The following is a 27,130-nucleotide window of genomic DNA, read 5'->3' as shown; positions in this document are numbered from 1 at the left end:
AAATGTAAAAATGGTAATATTGAATGCATTACTTTACGAGGCTTAAAACCAGTTTTTGGCATTGCAATAGATAGCGAATATTTTATATTTTATCATGCCATTCAGATTCGCACAGGTTTCACAGATCAATTTCAAATTTAATAAGCCATCTTCAAATGAACGAACTTGTGTCAATCGATTATTGTAACCTGTCTTCCAAATATCCCACTGTCCTATTGAATTTCTTCAGCTAAATAGATGAATGGGTATTTGGAATAAATAGGTAGATTGAAGAGACCAAACGTTTTTTCTTTTTTTTTCCTTTCAACTTATGCTCTTTCTCATTCAGCACGTGGATACACGTTAATGGTAAAGCGCACGATATTTCGGAAACGAAACTGTCTTGAGTTAATGACGTATGTGCGTTACTCGCGGGAGGTTGAGAAAGTTTGTGCAATTCTCCGGTTACAACGACTTAAAAGTATATTATCATTGAAGTAATATTTTGTATGTGTGTGACGAAGGCTACTTTTTTTAAGTATGTTAATTAGGATCATAGTAGTATTTAATTAGCCTTATAAAAATGAGAATACCCTGCACTTCGATTTTTTACGTTTATGATTAGCGAACTTACTATATTTAGGAAAGGAAAGTTTGTTTATATTATATTATATTTCATTTCAGTAATACCTATTATTATAAGGATATCTCCACGGAGTCGAAGACTCATCGGGGGAGATACATTTATTCCCACATACTTTTCCTTAAATTCATTCAATGATGAACCAAAGAGTTTGGGGGATAGAAAACAAAGGAATGGATATGAATGTGACATTTAAGCTGTTGAGAGTTATTTACTGGATTGACAACGGGGAGATTTTTTTTTTTTCATATGGAGGAATGATTTATTATGGTGGTTTCGATTTGAAAGCGAACATCTACAGCTGTGTATTTGTGTTTGTGAATTGCACATGTTCTAGCTGATTGGCATTTTGTGGGATGATATGCTAGCGGAGGAGGTGGGGATAAGGAGCCAATCCCTGAAATTTGTAAAAGAATAGCAACTTTCAGGAGTCCAGTGATAGATTTTGTGCTATCTAGATCTGACCCGCCCATGACGAATCTTGCTACTCCATGAAAGTTTGGATACTACTACTAATAATAATAGTGATCAGGAAGCTGTTCATATGCTGGACTTACAGCTTTCCTCTGAGCAATTATTATTATTCCAATAACTTTCATGGAGTCAGCAGACTCATTGTCCTATGTCCACTTACTGGCAACATATCTATCATATTGAACCTTGAAATCATTTACACTCCCCATATTCACAATGTATTCTAGCAACATGTTCCACTCACCTACCACTCTTCATGTAAAGAAAATCTGTTCATCACACCCTTCAACACATCTTTACATAACTTCCAGGGTTCTCTCATTCTTCCCATCTCGCCTTCTACTCTTTTGATAATCATCAAAATTATACAGCAAGTTATTCACGTTTGGTGTATCATCACTATTATATATGACAAATTATATTGTTTATCCTTTATCCAAGTGTAAGCAAACAAAGTTTGTACATAAAGTTAAAGCTTGTTCCCTGAAAAATTTAATTTATAGGTAGGCAACATTTTAAGCTGTTGCATCACATTTGATATCTATGCTCTTTATGTTTATTCGCCCCTTGGTGTCATGTGGTACTAAGTACAAAGGGAGTAGAGCCAAATGGCTCTACTTCCTTTGTACTTAGAGCCAAAATCCAAATGTCATAAAGCTTCTGAGGTTCTTCTTCTGTTAAAATCCTAAGACATTTATTTGTTTTCGCTGCGCCAATTAGTTTAAAGGAAAAAATCTTAAACAAGAAGTGAACACCAAGCTATACCTCAGTGACTAACAACCGCGCAATCGTGACCGTGGACACGCTACTCAAATCTCCCGCTTAGGTTCGCATATTTAGCAAGCGGTGCATCAGATAATACTGACAAACAACTGAATCAGAGTAAGCAAAAGATTTATTTAACATTCTAACATATATATACAGTTCATGGAAGTCTGGGAAAGATCATTTTTAAACTACAAATTTATGTGCTATCATAGTTATCAAATATGAACAGTAATTTTTCATAACTCACATAGGATTAACAATAGAACTGTTCTATATCACTTCACACATAAGATCCTCATAACTCTCTTAATTAAAACCTAGTAAACATACATTATCACCTTGTATTCACACATCCTAAGGTTATCACTCTTTAAGTTACACTTGTCTACTTTCACAACTTATAATTTGCTACAGTCCTAAGTTTGATCTTTGTTAAGTCCTTAGATCTTGATTCACATATCATTCATTTACACTATATAACAATAAATTTCAGATACCGTATTATAATTATCTCCTGTGCTTGTTCCTCTCTTTACTCGTCCTTTGACCCTCAAATTGATTTCTTTGTGCTGGGATTGGTACCTGGAATTCCTCGATTATATGCTGGCCTATTCGTTTCAGTCGGTTATGCCTTCCTTTCAATAGGCTTCTATTGAAAGGAAGGCTTCTTGGGGAAAAGTCACTCTTTCGCACGTATTGCCCTTTTACCTAGATTCTGAGGCCTCTGCACACTACCCTTTTCTTCTGGAGTAATGTGATTCACCGGACCTTGCAACGCATAACCTTTCCCATGGATATGCGGCATCTACCGTCTCCATCTGCCAGGCATCAGGGCAGAGATTTCTCCCTCACGCTCTCGAACCGTTCCTCCATTTGCGAAGTCCACACACCAAAACCAAAACCACCAGGAAAAAAGTCCCGTGGGGGGTTCCTAACTCTTTTATATCTCCGCACCCTATCGGCACCTTCTGTAATCTTCCTCCTCCCCCCCCTGACTCATCGATAGCACTCAATGTGATATCTCTCTGTAGAGGATTTCTTCTTTTCTGCCTACTTATCATGTGCCGTGTGCACACGATATGCTTGCGGCAACTTCCTTTAATCCTGTGCTCTTGGCCTTGGATTACGCTACAATCATCGTTAAAAATTGTGAGTCATTCATCTAAGCTTTGTCTCTCTAATTCCTAGGAATGGTATACTGCTTTAATCATACTGTAACGTTCTTTTTCTCTAGAATTTTACCACCAATATTTAACTAGCTTAAGTAATCTTTCTACATAATGGAATAACACTTTCTTATGCATTTTTCACAATTATTATCCTTTTGTTTTATATGTACAATTTTGTTCACATATATGTAGTTTACACTCTTAGATGCAAGCAAATTTTCTATTATAGGATCTTTACTGGTTAAATTATGAAAGAATAAATTCTCTTAGGAATTTTATCAATCACAATTTAACACTGCTAACCGTATGACACCTTTGTGCTAATTAGAAAAAGGTGCTCCTTATATATTTCTCAGTAATAAGAATTATAGCATAGTTATGTATAAATTATACACATCAAATTATTGATTATAAAATAATAGAAATTTTGAATTTTTAATTTGCAATAATTAGATCACTAGGATATAATAATTTATTATTATTATTTATTATTATTATTATTCAGGCCTCCATGGAGTCAAAAGACTCATCATGGGAGGTCCTTCCTAAGAACATAAAGTCTGTCTAGACTCATCGAGGGGAGTTCCCCCCTAAGAAACACAAAGTCTATCATACCACTCCTTAAACTCATTGACCGTTCTCGCTCTCACCACTCCATCAGGCAATGCATTCCACGGTTCAACCACCCTCCATACAAAGAAACCACTCCTCACCCTCTTGCTCACAGTTTCCTTTCGTAACTTCCAGGGATGTCCTCTTGTCATCACTCCTTCCCGCTGTTCAACCAAGCGAAAGAACTCCCCAGTGTCAACCCTGTAATCACCTCTCAACAGTTTAAAAGTCTCAATCATATCACCTCTCCTTCTATCCACCAAACTCTGCAGTCCACATTCCCTCAGCCGATCCTCATAACCAAAATTGTACAGTCCTGAAACCATCTTTGTCATCCGTCTTTGTACCCTTTCCCACAGTTAATTTATCCCCTTCAAATCCTGGGGACCAAATCTGAGAACAATAGTCTAAGTGTGGTCTGATCAGAGACTTATACAACGGAATGATAACCCTTTTATCTCTGCAGGTCAGTGTCCTTCTCATAATTGCAGCAATCCTCTGTGTTACCTTCACCACCTTTGTAATATGTCTTCTAAATTCCAGGTTTCTATCAATCATCAACCCCCAAATCTCTTGTCTCCCCTACTTCCTCCAGTATAATTCCTCCCATAGAGTATGCAGCATCCCATCGATGTTTCCCAAACCTCAAGACCTTGCATTTTGCTGCATTAAACTGCTACCCCCCATTCATTTGCCCATCTATCTAGCTTATTCAAATCCTCTTGCAGGGCTACCACATCTGCACTATTACTTTATGAGATAGTTACATGTCTTGCTCTCATGGAAACAAAATTTTTTGACTTTCATTGCTTATTTCAAGTATATCATTTTCAACAGAAATTATCACTACCTCTGAGGTTTGTCTTATGACATTGTAGACCTTAAGTAGTTTTTAGTAAATTTTCATTTTTAGTAGATGTTTTTTTCCACTGGACTGCCTTGACAAAGTTAAGGATATCCTGAGAGCCATAAAAGTATTTGGAAATATATCTAATAAACATTGTTGCAAATATATTTGCAATAGTTCAGTAGGAGTCATACTTAATTTTAGAAAACAATTTATGGTTTTGAATTCTTCGTATTAATGCACCATCAGTTTCACATTCCTTTGTACATCAGTCAGTTCCAGTTGAAATTTTTACATGGTTGAAGTACTTCGTGCTCATCATAATTCCTATATGTTGTCTGGAACGCTGCAAAGGTCATGATATTCTTCAGTACTGTAAACCTTTCTTTTAAAGGTGATATTTTGTATCCAGCTATCAAAAAAAGTGATTTTGAAATTTAGTTGTGAATCATTAGATGAGCTGATCAAAGCATTCTTAATTGAAATTCTCCTTCCTTTTACTGGTGTTTTGGGGAAGTAGGCATCAGTTTCAAGAAACTGTATTTTGTTTAACATCAGTAATATATATTTTTCTTAATCATCATCACTTCATTTTCTTCATAGAATTTCTTAATCCTTCATTGCTTTCAAGGGCATTATGCACTTATAATTTTGGTTATAACCTACATCATTTTGCTTATAACGTTAATTTTACTTATAACATCATGCCAAATAGTTTTGAGTAAATATACTTAGGTAGATACTTGAAAGTATGCCTCACATCTTTGCATTCCAGAATCTATATCTTTATTTGTGTCATCAACAATTTCTAATAGAGTATTACATTCCACCTCTAATTAGGTTTTTACTGGCATGATCCTTTTATATCAGTGTTTCTGTGTATTTGACAGTGGTTTCAAATTTGTTTAATAAATCTGTTTTTAATACACTCCAATATTTCGTCAAAGCTGAAAAGTAGTTGTATGGTGCGTAAATATTATAAAAAAAAAAAAAAATAGCATGATCAAAAAAGATTTTTGTTGCATTGTTCACTACCATGTTTAAATAATGCCCAGACCAAGGAATATAGAATGTCATAGATTACTTTTAGGATCTTCTGTTGTAGTCTTATGTTTTAAATTATATATTAGACAAAATTTCAAACTTCACATATTGAAATATTTGTATTTTGGAAACCCATACATCTGACAATAAATGTTTTATATGGTTTACATCAGTAGTATATCTGAATTAATTGAATAATTGTTCCTTTAAGAGAAAGTATTACTTATTGTAAATAATTCATAATTTAGTAATATTTAGCATTGCTTATGTTATTCAAAATGATTTCATTCATTGCATCTGCTATAATTTTCGTTATTTGGTTTTGCATTTCATTTCCTATGTTATTATTATTATTTGACACCTCCAGGGAATCCAAAGCCTCATCGAGGGAGAGTGTGCCAACAGCATCGAACGATTGGTCCCCTTCCAACTACTAACTGTGCTCAAACTTTCTTAACTGAGCCATTAGTAGCAGAGGCTCTACCAATCAACCAACCTCTGCCATAATACTATAAGATTTTGCTGAATTAACAAAATTTGCATTATCATGTTTGTAAAGTTCCTTGGATGATCCTCTGAAAGCTAGATGTTGCCTCGTCAAAAGCTGAATCATGTATATTATGTATTCAACATCACACCAATATTTTTTCTCATTTTCATAATTGAGTAATATATCAATTAAATTGTATCTATTTCGCATCACCAATAATATATATTTTCTTTTTACAAATCTGATTTCCGAATACTTTAACATTATTGTTTACTTGCAATTTACTATCTTCCTTTTACTAAGAATATGTGATAAATGCTATCAATCTTTGCACTCTTCTTCAGTTTATGAAGTGAATGTTGCCTGCTTAGATGCAGTGGCCCTGTTACACTGTAATATTTGTTTATAATTGCATGACTGCCTAACTTATTTATAAGTTAACTCATTTGTAATTCTGCAAAGTTAGATATTAATAAGAATCCCAGCATTTGACTAGGACATTCCTAGAATAGGTGGTTGAATTCTGGAAATATTTCCCCAATATTCATATGCTATAATTTGCTCTTGACCAACTAGAAAAATGTTGCTAACCTTTCTTTTGTATTAAATAATCAAAACTTCTCCATAGTACTTTAGTGAGATGGGAATGAATGTGGTATTTTATCTATTTTACACAGGCTGTAGCCATTAGCCAAAAAACACATTCTGAAGGTTCCAGAGCTCAATTTTAATGACTGCATCATTTGAAAATAGTACTTACTTACCCAGGACTGTTTGTTCAAATGACACAGCCCTTAAAACTGAGCTCAGGGACTTTTGGAACACATTTTTGGCCATTGGTGCATGTAGTAGTAGTATTGTATCTATTTTACTTGGGTTGTAGCCTGTGTAAAATAGATGATAAAATACTACTGCATGCATCCTCCCCCCCCTCCCATCTTTCTTACAGCCAACACACATGATCATAGTAAAGTATATTCCAATCCCATATGCTAAGGGTACATCTGAAAAGAGAGCTAAAGTTCTTTCCAGATATGATCTCCATGCTATTAAACCACTCATACCTTCATCCTCTTTCTTAGAGGTCAGCTTTATCTTCTTGCACATCCTGGAGTGTAAAAATTTCTTGTGTGCCTGCAGTTTGGCCTACTTTAGACAGACTGGTAGATCAGTTAACATTCACCTTAAAGCACATAAAAATTACATCTGTGATCATTTGTGGCAAGTTGGGACTAGCATGCCATGTTCTGGATACTCTTTCATGCAGGATTAAATGGATGAAGACATCAGTTTTACACAGAAGTCACTATAGTTCTAAAAGACTACGTTTACAATCAGCATCTGCTATGGAGTATTTCCCAACCTCAAGTGTGGCTGCATTAATTTGTCGAAGATCTGAGACAGTCATGAAACCAGATAACTTGACTTTTCCAAATGAACTCAACTGGCCCATAGAGGACACTTTGTTAAAACATTACTAACTATTATAATAACGGAATTAACTCACGTAAATTATTCTTTATTCGTAGAATTTTCACCTGAGTGTCACAGGCATCATCAATACATTAAGGAGAATGCTGAATTTTTTTGGATGCTGAGAAGGCTTTTGATGTGTTTATGCCAGGAGAGTCTAGAGGTAAATGTTATTCCAAGGGGGGAGAGCTAATCCCATCTGGTGATGTACGTATTACTGCAGATATGAAAATGAACCGAGTTCTCTTTTGTGAGAGAAAAGGTTTTGGTGTCATTGAACATGACAAGATTCTCCTCGTTCCCATTGAAGGATAATAAGTACATCAATGTTTAAGGCACTAGTTGTAGATGATCTTGTAGCCTGGGATGTCAGAGTACTGTATGGTTTGTCAAATGAGAAGGATGAATGGAGAGTACTATCATCTGCAAGCTGTGGATAGGATTAGTGTGATTGTGAGTAGATCATTTATGTATGAGAAAGAGTAGATGATAGGACAGAGCCTTAAGGTACTCTTGCATTGGTGGTGAAACTCAAAGAGAAGGAGCCATCGACCATGATATGCAGTGAATGATCAGAGAAGCAACCTGGTTAGAGGGTGGCAAGGAGACCAAATTTGTTTATAACAAGCCTTGATGCCAGACATGGTTGAAAGCTCTGGAGATGTCAAGCAACAGCACAAGTTTGTCCAAATCTTTCCATATTATATGTCCTGTGGTGGATGATGCAAGCTATGAGTTTGGAATAGGAATGATGTATTGCTTCCATGCATTGGGATAAGTAACAGAGATATATTATAAATTGTAGAGATGATGCAGTATGGATGTTAGCTCTGGAGCACAATGTTTGAGAACAATTGGAGAGATGCTATCCGTACCTGAAGACTCTAGTCTCCAAGTTATTTAATAGTTTTTTGATGTCTTTTTGTTGAAAAACTACAGGAGGCACACAGTGCTTGGATTCCAGTATAGTAGATGATTTCCCATGGTTATCTATGCAGTAGTTTGATCGCAGGAGGTCAGTGTTATTTTTGGGTGAAGTAACTGTGGTGTCATCAGGGTAGGAGAGAGGTGGAAGTGTGCAGTTGAGCAGAAGTTGCATCCAGCAGCCTTAGCAAGGGACCAGAAGGCACAGCTTCCATTTGAAGAAGAGCAAGTTTTTCTGCTGTTGGTCTTCATAAAGTGTGATTTGGATCTACTGATGACTGATTGGTATGCTTTGATATAGGTGGAGTGAGAAACTAAAGTTCTTGCTGTGAGCTGCCTGTTAGACTGCATTGATACTTTCTGCTCAGGGCTTGGAAAGTTACTGAGGATTTAAGTTGAATGTGACATGAAGGCTTTCGTGCCAGTGAGAATAATTTCTGTGCCTTGTTTGCAGTAGGTGTTAGGATTGGATAAGTGAAAGCAATAGTCAGACCAAGGAAAGGAGGAGTAGAAATTATGGAGGTCATCCCAGTTGGCACCTTTGTTAGCACCGGAGGATGTGAAGTGAAGAGTGATTGGAAGAATCATCTTCTGTGAGAGAAGAGACCTATACAAGATTGCCGTCTGAGTTGTGGAGAGAAGTAATCTCATCTGGAAGGAGAACTGGGCAAAAAGAGATCCAGAGTATTTGGAGAGTGAAGAGGGTTATTGGGAATTTGAGTAGGTAGATGTACAATTTGTGTTAATTCATTACTTATACCAAAAACGTCTTCTGTTCAGCTTGGCTGTTGGTATTAGACAAGGAGAGCCAGTTGGGATTGTGGATGTTGAAGATGCTTAAGAAGATGACCTCACTATTTGGATAGCTGGATCACAGATGGTCGAGTTTTATGGAAAGGAATGTGAAGAGGTCTGAGTGTTTGTTTGGAGACTGGTAAATTCAAGAGATGAATGTTATTAAATGGGGCAAGGAAACATTGAGCCAGAGAAGGTCAAAAGCAGGAGATTCTAAATTGGCGTTCTCTGACAGGCTATGTCATATCTCATAAAGGCATAGGTGCCATCCTGGTGATGTCGAGAAGCATGACATGCAGTTTGGGCATTGAAGGTGGACAGTAGTGGATGTAGCTGCTATCTGGGTTTCTGTCAAGAGTAAGATATCTGGTATTAAGACTGCATGTGATGGTGAATGTCGTTTATGTTAATGCACGGATGTTAGTAAAGTGGATGTGAAAGTGAGCTTTTAGTGGAGAGATTCTGATTGGTTGATATGTTGTGATGTGATTAGTTCGAGGGAGATTCACTTTTGTCATAGTGTCATTGTCATCATTTGTAAGAGTCTTCAGGAGTTTAATCATGATTAGATGGAAGGATATAGTTAGAATGTGCAGTGAGAAAAGATACTCTTGGACACAACATGACATCCATACAGAGAGAGAAACCAGTCTCTGTGCCATGGCGTGGCCTCGGCTGCACCTGCCACATACACTGTTCACACTTTCTCTACATGCATGATCTGACAGAATATGTGACAGCAGGATTATGCACCAGTTCACTGGGAAGTCTCCTGACTCATTACTGACAGGTTCAGGCCCATGCACTAACTAGAGGCTAGCTTTAGGTATCCCTCGAATGAAGGAGGTTAGTTATAGTCTCTAAGTATGTTTGACATGACCTTTGAAGGTTATTATTCACACTGCATGGAGAGTTGGGGGGGGGGTAAAGAAACCAGAATTTTTGTCTGGAGACCAGATATGAAATTTGCTGCTTCAGACCTCCAGTTGGCTGGGTGGTGGTATTTAACCAGGCGATGATGGACATCTACCATATAGTGTCTAGTTTGCATTTCCTCTAACTGGAAGGTATCCCTTTATAGTAGAAACACCAGCTAATTTTCAGTCCGTTTTGAACATTTGAAACAGGCTATACCACAGGAAGGTGAGGTTGACTTGACAGGGAAAGGCTGTATCATTGCCCATTTAGTACACTTGAAAGTATTTTACATGAAATAGAATACAGTCATCCCTCGATTTACATCCAGGTTCCGTTCCATCCGGCAGGACATAAGTCGAATCAGGCGTAAGTCGATACATTAAATCAATAGGGTTAGGGACTTAACCATAATAAATATACTGTCATTTTAATTTTTAAACATTATTATAAAACTGTACTGTGTTTACCGCCACTATCCAATGTGCTTTGCTTATTCCTCTTCTTTTCATCATAAATTTGTTCATAGCAAGCAACCGCATCATATACTTTTTTCTACTAATAAGTAGCATTCAACATTGGGGTCCATGTCTTCAACCATTTTGAGAACATCGCTAACTGCAGAGAACATTTCTGCAAGACACTTCAATGTGAATTGTTTAACTACCTCTCCGTTTTTTTCTTTTCCCTCTTCCTTTTCTCGTTTTTCCACTTTGGCAATAGTTGTTCTTCCAGTTCGGCCATTTCTTCAGGGGAACTTTCTATGAATTGAATTATGTTGCCATCATTCACTTCGAGATTCAGATTGTTTGCTAGGCCCACTATTACAAATTTCCAAAATCATGCACAAACCTTTTTAATGTCTTTTTCCATATGCAGCCTCATACGTTGAGAGGTCACGTCGTCCCAAGCCACAGCAATATTTTGAATAGCATGATAAATATTGAATGTTTTTCAGAATTGCATGAGAGTCTGGTCATTTCCTTCAAAGGCAGAAATGGCTTGTGAAAAAAAGTTGTCTGTAGATAATGAGCCTTAAACACTGCAAGAACTCCCTGATCCATCGGTTGGATCAATGAAGTAGTGTTTGGAGGGAGAAACATGACTTTGAACTTTATGAAGATCACCGCTATGAGACTTACAAGACGGATGACGTGGAGCGTTATCTAGAATTAATAAAATTTTAAACTCTACATTTTCTTTCACACAATAGCTTTTAATTTCACTCGTATAACAGTTGATTAAGGCATCCTCAAACAATTTTTGAGTCATCCACGACTTCTTATTGCTCTGATAATGAACTGGGAGTATGCTTCCTAATGTTTTTGAAGATTTGGGATTCTCACTGTGCCATATCACAAATGGTTTCAGTTTATATCTAGCCACATTACCCATAACAGAATCGTAATACTGTTAAGGCATTTTTTTCAAAACAAGGACGTCTCATCCATATTAAATATTTGATGTGACAAATAATTTTCCTCTGTAATAATTTTATCCCTTTTTTCCACAAACTCCTTGGCAGCCTTCTTAGCACTTGCAGATTCTCATACAATTTCATATTATTCAGCATAAAACTCTGCTTGAATCTCATGAACCAACAGGAAGAAGTGTTGAATTCGTAGTCATAATCGGTTCTGTTTTCTCCTTCAACATGTTGAGGAGACTTAGTGCCTTAGCAGTTATTGTCACAGTGCTAAGGGGTATACGTTTTTGGTTCAGGTCCTCTATATATAGCCGAAAATGTTATTTATTCCCTTATGAGATCACAGACCTAAGTCGAGGGATGACTGTAATTCAAGCGCACTGGTTGTCCATATACTTGGATCCTGCTTACCATGATGTCTGCATTAATGTGTCTTTTGGAATACATTAAAAATGTCTGTTATGTACTTGACTATGATTTTATGAACCATGTGAATTCCCCCCCTCTTTCCATTTCAAATGAATGAAATTTGATACCTTTTGTTATTGACATGTGTACTTGGGATTGAAGTACTGAATCCACAAGATGTCACATCATGGAATAGATATTAAATAGAATGCTCACATACCTTAGTTGTTAAAGCCAGTGAATTTTGATCTGCTCTATTCACATATATGTATGCATTAGATTTGTTTTGCTTTTCCAGTTATTCTGAGAGAAAGAACAAATCTTCAGATTTTCTATCTCATGCCAGATGCAAGAGATTGTGGTTATGAGCAAGATGTTGCATTTAAGGTACTTGCAGACATGTTTTGGGATTAAGGAACATTTGAACAATTTTTATTATTAAAAGAACTTTTAATTGTGTAATGTAATTTTTTTTTTTCCCCTCATGAACTGTATTTACCTAGTTAACATACCCATAGAAACTGCCATTATGAATCTGTTTCGAACGACAGCAAAATTTGTGAATCTAAGAATTTATGGATTTGATTATAAAATTGATCATTGAACAAAATAAGAGATGAATGTATGGCTATTTTGCATGCCAGCTTAATACTTTTTTGTTCATTTAAATGTTTTGATATAAAATTTATTTTTTGAATGTAATGGATAGTTGTGTGTGAGTATTATTTTTTGAACAGGTTTCCAAAGAAAAGATTAATTTAATTTAATTTATTTTTTTCATTGAAGTATAATTTACAGTGGTGTTTATTTTAACTTTTCCAAGAAAAAGGAAGGTACAGGAACATTTTTTTTGGCACATTCTTTATTAACCACACAAATGTACATATGCAAAAAATATCACTTTCATGCTTCATATCCATGTTATTTCTGTTTGGGTACTTTGCATCCATGTAATTATTGATAATACACCATCTAGATATAATAGCAGCAAAATCAACACTTTAGGTAATGTGTGTGTGTGTGTGTGTGAGAGAGAGAGAGATGGTCCTTTTGCTCACTGATTGCGAAACTTGCTTACGGTGATGCTTTTTGGTCCCAGTTATGGTAATCAGAGACACTATATTTTACTCGACAGTGGTCACCTAATAGCTTCTTCAGCATATTGGACATGTTATTATTATTATCCCAAGACCCAGAGTCAAAGATTCATCTAGGACAGGCCTGCACAACTTGATTGTCTTTGAGGGCCAAACCCAACTTGGACCACCTGACCAAGGGCCAAATCACTTCGGACCTAAAATCTTAGACTAATCCACTGCAGCTAAACTTAAGTAAATTTATTAGTAGGTCTACAGTAAATACTAATTAATATGCATATTTAAATTTTTTAGAGAGTTACAATTAAAATTATAATCAAAATTATTTACAACCAGATATAGCTGCAAAATTTCTCAATAAAAACCACTTAAACATAAACACAAAGTTTACTAATAATTTCACTGAGAATATCGCACTTATTCTCAGTGAAACATCAGTGACTGAATGTCACATTGCATTTCTTTGTTGCCACTATTTTATCAAAGTTTGGTGTCGTGTTTGAAGTGGCTGTTCTTAATATGGCCTCTAAATTGATATCGCTTAAAGATGAACACTGTTTGATTTTGTTCAAGTTCATGACCAAAAATGTTTGTTCACAAGTATATGTGCTCCCAAACATACAAAATACCTGGTAGGCAGTATCCATCAAACTTTTAAATTTATCCTGATCCAGAATAGAATAAAACTCTTGTAAAGTACTCTCCATATGCTTGACCTGATAGTTTTCAGAACACTGGAGATCAATAACTTGCATCTTGAGTTCGACAGGTAGATTTCCTGCTTCGACAGAAAATGTAACCTCAATCACTTTTATGCGGGCTTCGTCTTCATTACTCAGTGGCATTCTTTTCTGAAACTCCTCACTTAGAAGTGATATGTGCTTCTTATATTTTCGACCCACCAATGATATTCTGATGGAATATTTTGTCAACAAGTTAAGAAATGTGACATATCCGCCTCAACAATACCCAAGTTTATTTTCAAACAAACTTAATTTCATTTTGAATGCCTTTATAAGAGACATTAACTGAAAAACAAACTTTTTTTTCCCTTGAAGCTGTAAGTTAAGGTCATTCAAGTGACCCAAAATGTACACAAGAAAAATAAATCTTGATTCCATTCTTCATTCATTATTTCTGGGAATTTTTCCATATCTTCTTGAGATTCCAAAAATTCAACTAGTTCATTTTTTAGAGCGACAAAACATGACAAATCTTTACCATGGCTCAACCAATACATCAGTGTGGTATGGTAAATCCCAGTACCCGGCATCATTTTCTTCTAGAAATGCCTGAAACATTCTGTGTTTCAAACCCCGAGCTCGAATATAGTTGGCCAGAGCAAATGCTACTTTAATCACATGATCAAACTGCAAAACTGTGAACATAACACCTCCTGATGAATTAGGCAGTGAAATTTTGTCAATGGTTTACCTTCATACTATAACATACCATCAGTGCAAACTGCTACTAAATTCTTGAAATTTAAGGATAGTTTTTCGGTTACACGCATCTTTACATTTTCTGTGAACTCCTTTCCTGTTCTTCCTTTCATTCAACACAAACCAGCACGCTCCTCTGTCACCTTAAAATTCTTATTAACGCCTCTTACGTAAATTAAAAGCTGTGCAGTATCTTTCACTTCAGTACTTTCATCCATAGCAAGCGAATAATAGACAAATTCACTAGCCGATTTTTGCAGGTTATCTTTAAGATCCTTGGCAATATCAGCCACCCTGCGCTGAACAGTCATACGGGGCAAACTTATATTTTCAAAATTATTTTTCTTATCAGGACACAATTCGGAAAGGCAGTCATCACACTTTTTTATCAACTCTCCCTCAGTAAATGATTTGTCAGCACAAACTATTTCTTGTGATATTTTTAAGCTTACCTTTGTGTCAACTTCATTTGCAGATGTCACTTTTTTAAAGGCTTGTTGCTCACCGCTAAGGACTTTCAATAACTTGGCTGCTTTTATTTGCTTTTCACTTGCATCCAACTTGCCAAGGTTAGGATGTTTCGATTCAAAATGACGTCTCAGATTGTACTCTTTCAGGCACAGCGATAGATTCCCGGCAAACGGTGCACACTATTTTGTCCCTAAACAACATAAAAAAAATTTGTTTGTCCACTCAGGGTTAAATGCTCGATGTTCCGAATGTATTTTACACTTTTATTTAACCTCATTGTGTCGAGATTGACAATATTAATTACAAAAAACTCACAATAATGCAGGTTATGATAACAGTTATGTAATGTATTGCTCTAGCTACAACCAACCACTACACTGTCAAGGCACGACCAACTTTGTGTAATACGATTCGTTCTCGTTCATAGACATCAAGTCGTTATCACGGAGATGTAACTTTGAATTTCCCCACAGCGACACTAGCGCTAACAAAACCTCAAAGTGATTGTAATAATTTGTTATTAAATACGACAGTGGGAATAACTCCAAATGCAATTTATTGTCGCGTTGAAAGAAACATGATTGTGACATTAATCGCATGAACGTAAACATGCAGAGTCTTAGTAAAAATTTAATTCAACGCTAGGAAAAAATTGTCTAATTTCATAATACCCTGTATGATTAAATAATTCAATCATGCAGACAGGCCAAAATAAATAGCATTGCAGGCCGCATTCGGCCTGCAGGCCATATGTTGTGCAGGCCTGATCTAGGAGGTCCTTTTGTCATACACACAGCTCATCATATTGCACCTTAAACACTCCAACTTAAACACTCAATTTTCTGCAGTCACTATACTCTCAGGCAAGGCATTCCAATCATTCACAACTCTGCATGAAAAAAACCTGCTTCTCACACCCTCCTTATGCAGCTTCCAGTGATGACCTCTGGTTCTTCCCTGATCTCCCATCATTGATCTATCACCATTTTCTGTCTCTGTACAGAGACAGAAAATGGTGATAGATCAATGTTGGAGAGGTACAGAAAATTTTCTGTACCTCTCCAACATCGATTCTATAACAACCCCTTATTAACTTGTAGGTCTCTCTGTCATATCACCCCTCTTTCTCCTGTCCAATAGACTGTAAATTGCATCTTCTTAACCTTTCCTTATATTCGACATTCCACAGATCAGAAACTACCTTGGTCAGTCACCTCTGGACCCATTCCAACATCTCTTCAACCTTTTGAAAACCAGCTAACCAAATCTGGGCACAGTAGTCCATGTGTGGCCTAATCAAAGCCTTATACAATGGAACAAGAATCTATTTACTTGTACAAGTCAGTGTCCTCTGCATCATTCTCAGAATTCTTTGTGTTGTCCTCACAATTTTGTCAATGTGTCCCCTAAATTTCAGATCCTTATCCACTATCACCCCAAGATCTCTTATTTCCTCCGCCTCCAATAATATATCTCCACCAAGCATGAATTCTACATCCCAACTTTGTTTTCCAAATCTTAAAACCTTTCATTTTGCAACATCGAACTTGCATTCCCATTCCATGCCCATTCACTCAATTTATTCAAGCCTTCTTATAAGGCCACAACATCTTCTTTACTCTTTATAGTTCGTCCTAACTTGGCATCATCTACAAACAACTGAATATCTCCATCATGAATTAACATTTGTGTGAGAGATTTAAATTTAAGTTGTTTAGGGGTTATTGGGTTTGCTTTGGATTAGCTCACTTTTAAAAATGGTTGAATGCCTAATAATTTTCTTCATCATGACCCTTTCCATCAATCCATTACTCTCTGCTGTTTTGGTTAATTTTTTGTTTTTTTGCTTTATAGCTTTGATTTTTATGAATTCATTTTGTTCTGCATGTCTCGCTTGTTGTTCATTCTAGATTGCAGTAACGTGAATTGCAGAAAGTAAGAAAGAAGGGAACTTGTTAATTGAATTTGAGATATGGCAATTTATGCACTCTTTAAGAAATAAGAGGACTTCCAAAATACAGTATTAGAAGGCATGAATGAAAGGATGACCAATTTGTTTTGTGAGTTTTAGTTGTATAAGGGTTACTTCCAGTTTTGACAAAAAATATTACAATGAAAATATTTATAGAACATGTGAACAGCTGAAACCATCTCTGAAAGAGTGTGTTGAATTTGTGAGAATAGGATCATTAATCAACATGATTTCTCTCATCACATTGATTCATGAACCTCCTCTCACAAATTCACTGCAATCATTTATTTTTTAGGGCATTCTTAAGGACACCATCCCAAATGTTAGAACAGTGTTCAGTGGTTGAATGATTTGTGATTTTTATCATTTTCAGAGGTAATGATTTGAGCCAAAGAGTGAGAGAACCAAGGATGCTGAGTAGGCAATGTTGGTACTATGTTTATGCTCGGAGAGACATTGGAGGTTAGAGTAATCCCAAAAAGGGAGATCTCTTGAGAGAGAGAGAGAATTAGGTGGTGTGTAAAGTAAGACTGGAAGAAAAGAGTTTTTTCTTTGAGAGAAAAAAAAATCATTGCATCTTATTTGAAATTAACATGGTTATTAGATTCCCATTGAAGAAATATTGAGATTTTTTTTTTTCTTATTTGGTATCTTATGGTAATCATTAAAACTGTATATTAGACTGGTATTCAGCTTGAGAAAATTGTTCATTATATGGAGGGAGCAGTGAAGTGAAAGAATAGATCCTCTAGTCAGAAAAGGATGTAACATGTTATAGACTAGAAGTCTATAATTATCTATAATTATCTCTAGCGCAGAGCCTTGTTCAGCCCAGCATTGGTTGCACCATTCATGATGATAAAGATCTGCCCATCATCATCATGCATAATATGCATCCATATAGAAAGCTAGCAATCAGAAGACAAATGATACAATTGGAGCTTGATCTCAAAGATATTTGACTGTGTCTGGCATTCAGATGCCTTGGAGATATCAAGAACATTCACTTGAGACCAGACCTTTTCCATGTCATTTTTCCAAAAGTGGCTCACATAAGTATAACCTCTTGTTGGTCAACATTAGTAGAATCTATACTGGCAATCATTTATTGAGAGATGTCAAGGGGTGGGGGAGGGTAGAAAGGGAATGCTAGCGGCTTTCTCTCTTACTTTAGATGGAACTGAAGTTATTGAAATTAGACTAACTTCACCATGAACATTTTATTTGCCCTTATTATGTAAATGTCTTGAATATGATTTAATTTTCAGGCACTTGTTCAGCCCAGCCTAAGATGATTACTAGTGAAATGGAATAAAAAATGGCAGGAGACTTTTTGTTATTCAGTGTGGGCAAGCTTGTTCTGATCATTCCTTTCTGATGGAAAAGGAGTCAATGGAGCAACGTGTTGGAATGATAGGAGGACATTTACTATGTTTTTCTGTACAAGAATTGAAGGTAAAGTAAGAAGCCAGGAGATTGGATTTTGTGGGTAACAGAGCTATTCAACTGTAAGAGGTTGAAGCAGAGTCGAATATAGCTATTAGCTTTGGGAAGAGACAAGATAGTATAACTGCTATTTGGATGTGATCCATGTTACCTGCTTTTAGTTCTTTTCAGATGGGTGTTTTTGGTGGTTTGTTTGCGGTTTTTCAGACCTTGGTATAAACAGAGCAATATGGAGATTTTGACGAAAGCCTGTTGCAGTATGTTTATTCTTCTCTATGCCTCTCTTGGCTCATTTAAGAAGTGAGCCAAAGGATGGGAGCTTAGAGAATCAAGGCTTACACGAAGGGCACGAATTTAAAGTAAAACGGTTTATAAATATTCCTATACCAATCAGAATTGTTTCGGTTAGACATTTTTGGAAATATTGTTGATTAGCAGATTGAAAACAGAAATCAAACCAAAGAAATGCAGCATAAAGTTACTCCAGTAGATGAATTGGAGTCTTGAGACTCCTTTCTGTATAAGGAGAGGGAGCATATGATTAACTTTCATGTAAAATCTTCACCCCACTTCCATCGTTTTAATTTTCATATGCTTAAAATTTTTCATTTTATTTTTCAGGTTGCAAGTAAATATGTCTATGGCATCTTCAGAAAATAGCATTCATGTTAAAAATAGTGATGATGAATGTTCTTTTGTTGTTCTTTCCAAACCAGAATTGTTATCATATCAGAGCTGTGATATTTTAGATTGTATTCAAGTACCTGATATATCTGCTGTTGATGATTTGTCATATAGTGAAGCATTAAAATGCATCCAGGATTTAGCACATGGATATCAGAAAATTAAAGGTATTCTTTGTTATGTTAATTAGATATGTTTTTAATACTTCAGATGTATATGACAAAAGCAGTATGCTTCTACATAAACCATACTGCTGTGTTTAATGACATACATGTGAGATGATTTACTCTCATCAGACATTAATATCCATCCTTAGTTGTTGAAGATGTATCATTAGTATAGATATGGCATAATTAAAATGAAATTAAAATGACAATGCTATCTAGGTTTTTTAATGCAAATGATGGTATGTAGAATACAACCATATGAAATAATGTTATTGCTGGAATATATAGTCTCATTTTGTTGGCAAACTCACTTATTCAGACATTTTATTTAATTGGGTTAGTTCTAGTCATGAGAGCATGATGCTTAGGTGATTATGATAGTCAAAAATTAGATACACTTGTAACCTGGTTTATTACCTGGAATTCTTGCATAGCAAGTCTTCATTTCGGTCTTTGGGAAATCATTCCCAGGAATTGAAGAAGCCTTTCTTATTCTATGTTTGCTGTACAGTTCTGCAAACAGCTAGTAGAAATAGTAGGCTTGCTTTTTAATTTTATCACCTATGAAGTGCTGCTGTGTAAAATTTTTGCTTTATGTACATTCTACAAAATGTTGGCAAAGACTATCTTACCACACAATCTGTCATATTCATTTTAGCATAGCAACATAAAATGACAGGTTAAATTTTTTTAAAAAAAAAAGCAAAAAAATGCTTAAAGATAAAGAGCCAATAGGCTTCATTTCGGCGATGTAACATTATTTAAATTAAGGGGATATTAAATCCCACATTGTTTCAAAACTGAATAAGAAACTAAAAGATCGGAATCAAAGAGTTTCATGCCGAATATAGTAAACTATAAAAGTATCAGCGACTACTAGCGTAAGCTAAAGCACGTTGTACAAACTAGGGCAACTCTTAGCAAAGGTGGTAAAGCTCTGATCACTATTCTTAGTATTTCCCATAATGTAAAACACATCTCCTAGGACCTAGGAGATGTATGATATTATAAATTTGGTGGGAGGTCACTACCCGGACCGGTTTCGACCTTTATTGAGGTCTCATCAGTGAGTGGCTAGACCAAATTAATACTAAGGGTATAGCGAAAAGAACTTGTATACTTTGCTATACAAGTTGTCAAAATGGTGCACCCATTAAATTACTTAAATATAAAGATAAAGAGCCAATAGGCTTCATTTCGGCGATGTAACATTATTTAAATTAAGGGAATATCAAATCCCACATTGTTTTAAAACCGAATGAGAAACTAAACCGAATAAAGAAATAATGTGGGATTTAATATCCCCTTAATTTAAATAATGTTACATCACTGAAATGAAGCCTATTGGCTCTTTATCTTTATGTTTAAGTAATTTAATGGGTGCACCTTTTTGACAACTCATATAGCAAAGTATATAAGTTCTTTTCGCTATACCCTTAGTATTAATTTGGTGTAGCCACTCACTGATGAGATCTCAATAAAGGTCGAAACCAGTCTGGGTAGTGACCTCCCACCATAATGTATAAAGTCATACATCTCCTAGGTCCTAGGAGATGTGTCTTACATTATGGGAAATACTAAGAATAGTGATTAGAGTTTTACCCACCTTTGCTGCGAGTTGCCCTAGTTTGTACTACATACCACGTGCTTTAGCTTACCCTAGTAGTCGCTGATACTTTTAGCAAAAAATATTTTAATTAAATATGGTGTCACCACAGCCATGATGGATCTGTATTGTAGTACAGTAATCCCTGGATTAATGCATCCCTGATGTGCGTTTTCGATTAGTGTGCCTTTTTTTTTCGATAACCAAATTCGATTAGTGCGCCTATATACATCTTAAAAATAAATGTTACAGATTTTAAAAATTTTCTATCTATCCATTTTTATGGCCAACTATTTTAAAAATCACTCACCAGAAATGAAATAATTTAGTTACCGATTTAAAACATTTTATAAAGTTGTTTTTAATAGCATACTACACTACTTCCATGTACACTATGTTCCAAATTTTTACCGCCAAAATTTATGTTGTCTGCTCTAGTACATCCACAGATTCGAGACCCTTCGACACTTCTGTGCATATCAAAAAGGAGAATCCATTCCGATAATAGGGTAAACAATCCATCTTCTGGGATGAGTTGTTTATTATTACACATCGGAAAATTAACTTCTCTTTTATGATCATTGTAGTTTTTAAAGTGGCAATTATTTTGCTTGTATAACGGTTGGGAAATTTTATCTATGAAGCATGTGATTTCGTGTGTTGGTGACCAATTCATACGTCCTTCATTTCTTTCTCCACTTCAGCATGAATCGACTATTCTTGGCACCAAGTCAAGCAAAGCTCAACAAAGTGTGGAACGAATTATACTTTTTCCCATAGGTTATTATATTCGATTAATGTGCCTATTTTAAAGAATGCATTAATCGAGGGATTGTTGTATATGCCAGTATTCACTGTAGTTAATTTACTACAGTGAATATTATTATTTACTACAGTTAACATTATAGACCTTTCTGAAACAAAAAAATGCTATTGTCTTAAAAAAAAGAAACAATGAAGAAATTGTACTTCATGCTAATTATCTAAATGAAATTAAAAAAAAATAACTTTTGTAATCTGAGGGTTTGCAAAGTGTGTGTGGGGGGGGGAATTGCTTAAATATCAATGTTACGAAGGTGGTCTGAAAAGTTTTCGGCCTAATAATGAAAAAACAAATTTATAATTTCAAAATTATATTTATTTTTCAACATAATATCCCTTAAGACTAATAAATTGATTCCAGTGATGCTCCAGCGCCATTATCCCGTCCATGTAGTGGTTTTTAGTAAAATCTGCAAAATATCCCTCTACGGCTGCAATCACCTCTTGATTTGAAGAAAAATGCTGACCAGCGAGGAAGAGTTAGTTTTGGGAAGAGATAGAAGTCAGAGGGTGCCAAATCTGGGGAATAGGGTGGATGTTCCAACAGTTCATAGTGCAGATCCCTTAATTTTCCCATTGCCAAAACACCTTTGTGGGCAGGTGCATTGTTCTAATGAAAGATGATTTTTTTCTTCTGCAAACCGGGTCTTTTCTCATTAATGTTTTCGTCTTGTCTGGTTAAAAGATCAAAATAATATTCCCCAGTTATTGTTTTACCCTTTTCAAGATAATTAATAAATAAAATGCCTTTAGCATCCCAAAACATGGATGCCATGACCTTTCCTGATGATGGAACTGACTTTGTCTTCTTTGGCGCTGAACATCTGCCTTCTGTCCACTGTTTTGACTGCTGTTTGGAATCTGGTGTGTAATTGTGAATCCAAATCTCATCTGTAGTAATAAATCAATGCACGAAATTAATTTTATTCTTGTTAAAATGCTCCAAGCACTGTTCAGAGATTTTCATCCGAGTGTGTTTTTGATCTGCTGTGAGCAAGTGCAGCACCCATCTTGCAAAAGCTTTTTCATTTGCAATTCTTCATGCAAAATATATTGTACACATTCTTTTGAAATGCTTATAGTGTCAGCAATTTCATGCACTTTGCCTCACCAGTCATCCAATACCATATCGTGCACTTGATCAATGATTTCTGGTGTTATTTGGACGTCCTTCACGTGGATCATCTTCAAGGCTGGTATGGCCACGTTTAAACTCGCTAACCCATTTCTTAATTGTCGAAAATGAAGGAAAAGAGTGCCCATAAACTTATGAAGTTCGAATGAATTTCTTTTGGCATTAGACCTTTTATAAAGAAGTTTATAACTGCACGATACTCAATTTTATCTATTTCAAGGTATACAGACAACAATTTTGCTTCAGACAGCTGTCTAAAACAAACTACTTGATAGAATAACTTGCAATTTCACATGGATGCTTATGACAGATGTACAAATTTAGGAAAAAAAAATCGTGCTGATAGTTTTTTCATCTGTGGTCGAGGCCGAGAACTTTTTCAGACCACCCTCGTAAATAATGTGAAGGAGGCATCCACATAGCCTTTAAGGAATGTGGAGAACTGAATGGGACCTTCTGACCTAATGTTGACTCCTAACATATATATCCATTTTTCATCCCCTTTCTTCCATTAGTAGGTATCCACTGGATACTGAACAGATGAAAATGAGCTGGTAATTTGGGACTCTTAGCCAACCAAATTGTATTCTCTACCTTAAACCAAAAACAAACACGATGGCACAACATAATGAAACTGCAGGCTGGGGTGTCACTTGGGTAAAGAACCTCGCTCTTTTTTTGTCAGGGAACGGGGACAAAACAGTAAAAGGTCTGATGCCCCGAACAAAATTAACATCTGCAGAATTGAAGAGGAGCATAATTAACATATGTAACAATGGAAAGGAAGTTGATTGGACAGAAAAGCTAAAGAAGTATCACAGACAAAATTAGTTTTACTGAGGTGAAGACTAAAACATGTGATCTTGTTAAATAATAAATATAGAGTGCAATATTTTTAGGAAATGATCAGAAAAAGTATAATAATCAACTCTAAACATAAAAATAAACTTCTTGATAGTTAAGCAGGTTCACATAGATTTTTGTAGGCAATTTTCAAACTAGAGAGTTGGACAATGAAACATTGGTTCCTGTGGTCCCACAGAAGATTCTATTAAGGAAGAAGTGGTGGACTGTTTTGAGCCATTAGAAAAGTCAGTGCACATAATGAAAAGCTGATATATGTTGATCTAATCAGCAAGGTAGGAAATGAATCCCAGACATACAGAAATGATTTTAAAAATTTTGGAGAAAAAAGGTAAAGATAATACTGTTGACTCTTATTATTGCAAACATATTCGCTATAACAACTGAAAAAGCACCACATGCACAATACTATGCTAAAAGAAATTAAAAATTATTAAAAGATGGGCTAGTCATTGTTAATACCATTTTTCAAATGAAGTTGTGAACAGATGGAGAAAAGACAAAGGAAAAGAAAATCTTATTGACTGTTATTGTGATAATGATATCTTCATGCTGGTTCAGAATACAAGGGTAGACACAGGACATGAAATAGAAAGTGACTATCACTTAGTTTTAAGCAGGATAGGAATGAATAACTTGAAAAGAAAAATATTTAACAAAGTTTTAAAAAGAATCAAAGTTGCTTTGCTTTCACATGTGAACTGTAGACGTATATATACAAATATTATTGAAGAAAAATAAAGGAATTTGAAAATAATCAAACTATGGAGACTCATTGGCAGACTGAAGAAAATATTCATTGATTCAGCAAGACAGGCATGCAATGAAGTTGTGGGCAAGGATTGAAAAATATGAAATCGATGATGGATGCAAGAAGTTAAAGGCAATCTTACAAAATAAGGAAACATATCAAAAGTGTCTAGTAAGTCAATGTATGCTCTGGGAGAATACAGAGAAAAATATCAGAAAGTAAAATAATATGTCAAAGTACCTAAACAACCACTGGAACAGTATGAATATAAAGTCATCGTTCCATCCAGCAGGACGTAACTCGAGTTGGATGTAAGTCGATACGTTAAATCAACAGAGTTATAGGGGTTAGGGACTTCACTGTAATAAGTATACTGTTATTTTAATTAGTTTTTGGAGGGAGAAACATGACCTTGAACTTTGTGAAGTTCACCACCATAAGATGTGTAAGACGTATAACCTGGAGCATTATCTAGAATTAATAAAATTTTAAATTCTACATTTTCTTTCACACAATAGCTTTCTATTTCACTTGCATTTGATTAAGGCATCCGCAAACATTTTTTGAGTCCACGACTTCTTATTTCCCCAATAATGAACTGAAAGTGTATGCTTCCTAATGTTATTGATGGCTCGTGGATTCTCACTGTGCCATATTACGAATGGTTTCAGTTTATATCCAGCCACATTACCCCCTAACACAGTGGTTCTCAAACTTTTACCTCTGAGCCCCACCTGACGAGAAAACACTGTAAGCTCCCCCCCCGTGCCGATTTTATTTATCAAAATAGAAGTCATACTAAGTTTGACATTTTATTCAGTTTATTTTGTGTTTTCTACATACTATTTAACAGTTTTTGACACAAAATAATTAAAGTATCACAATATTAGGCCTACAATAAAAATTAGTTTCAACACCTTCTTGTTTTCACACTCCGAGTAGCTTCTTTCCCACCACTAGTTGAAAGAGCACCGGTATCTTCATTTCTATATATTTATCACTATTCAGAAAACGGTTCATGATCAATTGTTCATAATCAAGTCAACTTTAAGAGGTAAACAAATCAGCACAATTGCACTGAAACAAGTGCCAGTGAGATGTCATTTAACTCGCTGCTTTCAGCTGCACATGTATAGTGCTGCCTGGAAGAGGATGCAGCCACTGCCGAACTATCAACACTGCCTCTGGCACACGCGTTTTATAAGTGTGAGTGAAGAAAATAATTATTAGTTATTTTGAAATTCATGATAATTAAAACCTGTCATCATCAAAAGTTTTTCTTTCTGTATTTTTATTTGTTATTATTTTTAAAACTGATTTGGGCCAGTTTTAATTTTAATCTGTAGGAAAATATGCCGTGCCCCCTTTCAAGCTATCCCCCCGGGGGGGTCGCACCCACAGTTTTAGAACCACTGCCCTAACAGAATCGTAACATGGTCTTTAAGAGCTTTGAAACCAGCCATAGATTTTAGCTTTTTGTGTTGTCCGCTTGGGCATTTTTTTCCGAAACAAGGACGTCTCATCCATATTAAATATTTGCTGTGGCAAATAATTTTCCTCCGTAATAATTTTATCCAATTTTTCGACAAACTCCTTGGCAGCCTTCTCAGCACTTGCAGATTTCCATACATTTTCACATTATGCAACACAAAACGCTGCTTGAATCTCACAAACCAACTGGAAGAAGCGTTGAATTCATAGTCATAAACGGGTTCTACTTTCTCCTTCAACATGTTGAAGAGACTTAGTGCCTTAATGGTTATGGTCACAGCACTAAGGGTATGCACTTTTGGTTCAGGTGCTCTATCCATGATGCAAGTAGCTTTTCCCTATCACTGATAGGACCTTGTCATTACTTTGTTACTATCGTCGATTTAATGGAAGCAGAGACTTTCACAGCCTCTATGATTTTATCCTTATTTTTCAAAATGGTCATCACTGTAGAATGAGGCCATCCAAACTTGCAACTTCGTTTCAAGATCAATTGGTCACCTCTTTTTCTGTGATTCTTCACTAGGTTTTTTGATTGTGCATATAGGGACTATGCGAATATTTAACGATAAATACACAAATAACCCATTTCTCGAACACAAAATCAACAGAGGAACTGTTGAAGAAGCGTTCTGACTGCCGAAGATGGTTGCTGCTGAAAGCACTGTTGCCACTTTGCATGCTATACCTTACGCTTGCTTTCGTTTTGTTCGAAAGTATAGCCGAAAATGTTATTTAGTTTCGTACTTAAGGGTCCATACTGTATAACTGAGAGGAGACCTCCACATAGCCTTTAAAGGAATGCAGAGAACCGACTAAGGCTTCTGACCTAATGTCCAATCCTCACCCTCTCATAGTGCACCCTGTTTGCTATATCTACCTGAATACTGAACAAATGAAAATAGGCTGGCAGTTTGGGATTTAGCTGACCAAATTGTATTCTTATTGGCTTAAACCAGAATATAAAATGATGATACATGTCAGGAATTTGATTATGGTAAAAAATACTTGTGAAATTGTATGAATATAATAAGGATCTGTGCTTAAATTTTGTAGATCAAAGAAGAAAAAAATAAGAAAGAAACAAGGTGTCAAGAGAAGAAAGAACGTTATAGAATGCTACAGGTACACAGGGTAATATTTTTTGTTCTCTACGAACTTCCCACATGCCTCTGCTGAGCAAAAGAAAAAATACTCAATATATTTTTTTATATA

General features: G+C 35.6%; 1 protein-coding gene across 4 annotated transcripts in view; it reads left to right on the top strand.

Moving 5' to 3' along the window:
• The first annotated feature begins 358 nt into the window (after nucleotides 1-358).
• LOC150109246 (uncharacterized) overlaps nucleotides 359-27,130 on the top strand; it is a 149,800-nt gene continuing 123,028 nt past the window's right edge. For 2 of the 4 annotated variants that reach the window (XM_090406698.1, XM_090406690.1), the window contains exons 1-3: nucleotides 421-517; nucleotides 12,266-12,354; nucleotides 19,017-19,246. In XM_090406698.1, the coding sequence (XP_090262824.1) occupies nucleotides 12,314-12,354; nucleotides 19,017-19,246 (271 nt within the window). In that variant the 5' untranslated portion in view covers nucleotides 421-517; nucleotides 12,266-12,313. Of the gene's footprint in view, nucleotides 518-12,265; nucleotides 12,355-19,016; nucleotides 19,247-27,130 lie in introns of all 4 variants that reach the window. The other 2 variants (XM_090406709.1, XM_090406710.1) reach the window with 2 other exon arrangements.

The sequence above is a fragment of the Typopeltis vanoorti genome, chromosome 2 (genome assembly GCF_054136105.1).
Source record: "Typopeltis vanoorti isolate ZY-2024b chromosome 2, IOZ_Tvanoo_1.0, whole genome shotgun sequence".
NCBI classification, from domain to species: Eukaryota; Metazoa; Arthropoda; class Arachnida; order Uropygi; family Thelyphonidae; genus Typopeltis; species Typopeltis vanoorti.
The sequence above is the reverse complement of the archived record's forward strand: the minus strand, read 5'-3'. Positions and strand labels throughout refer to the sequence as shown.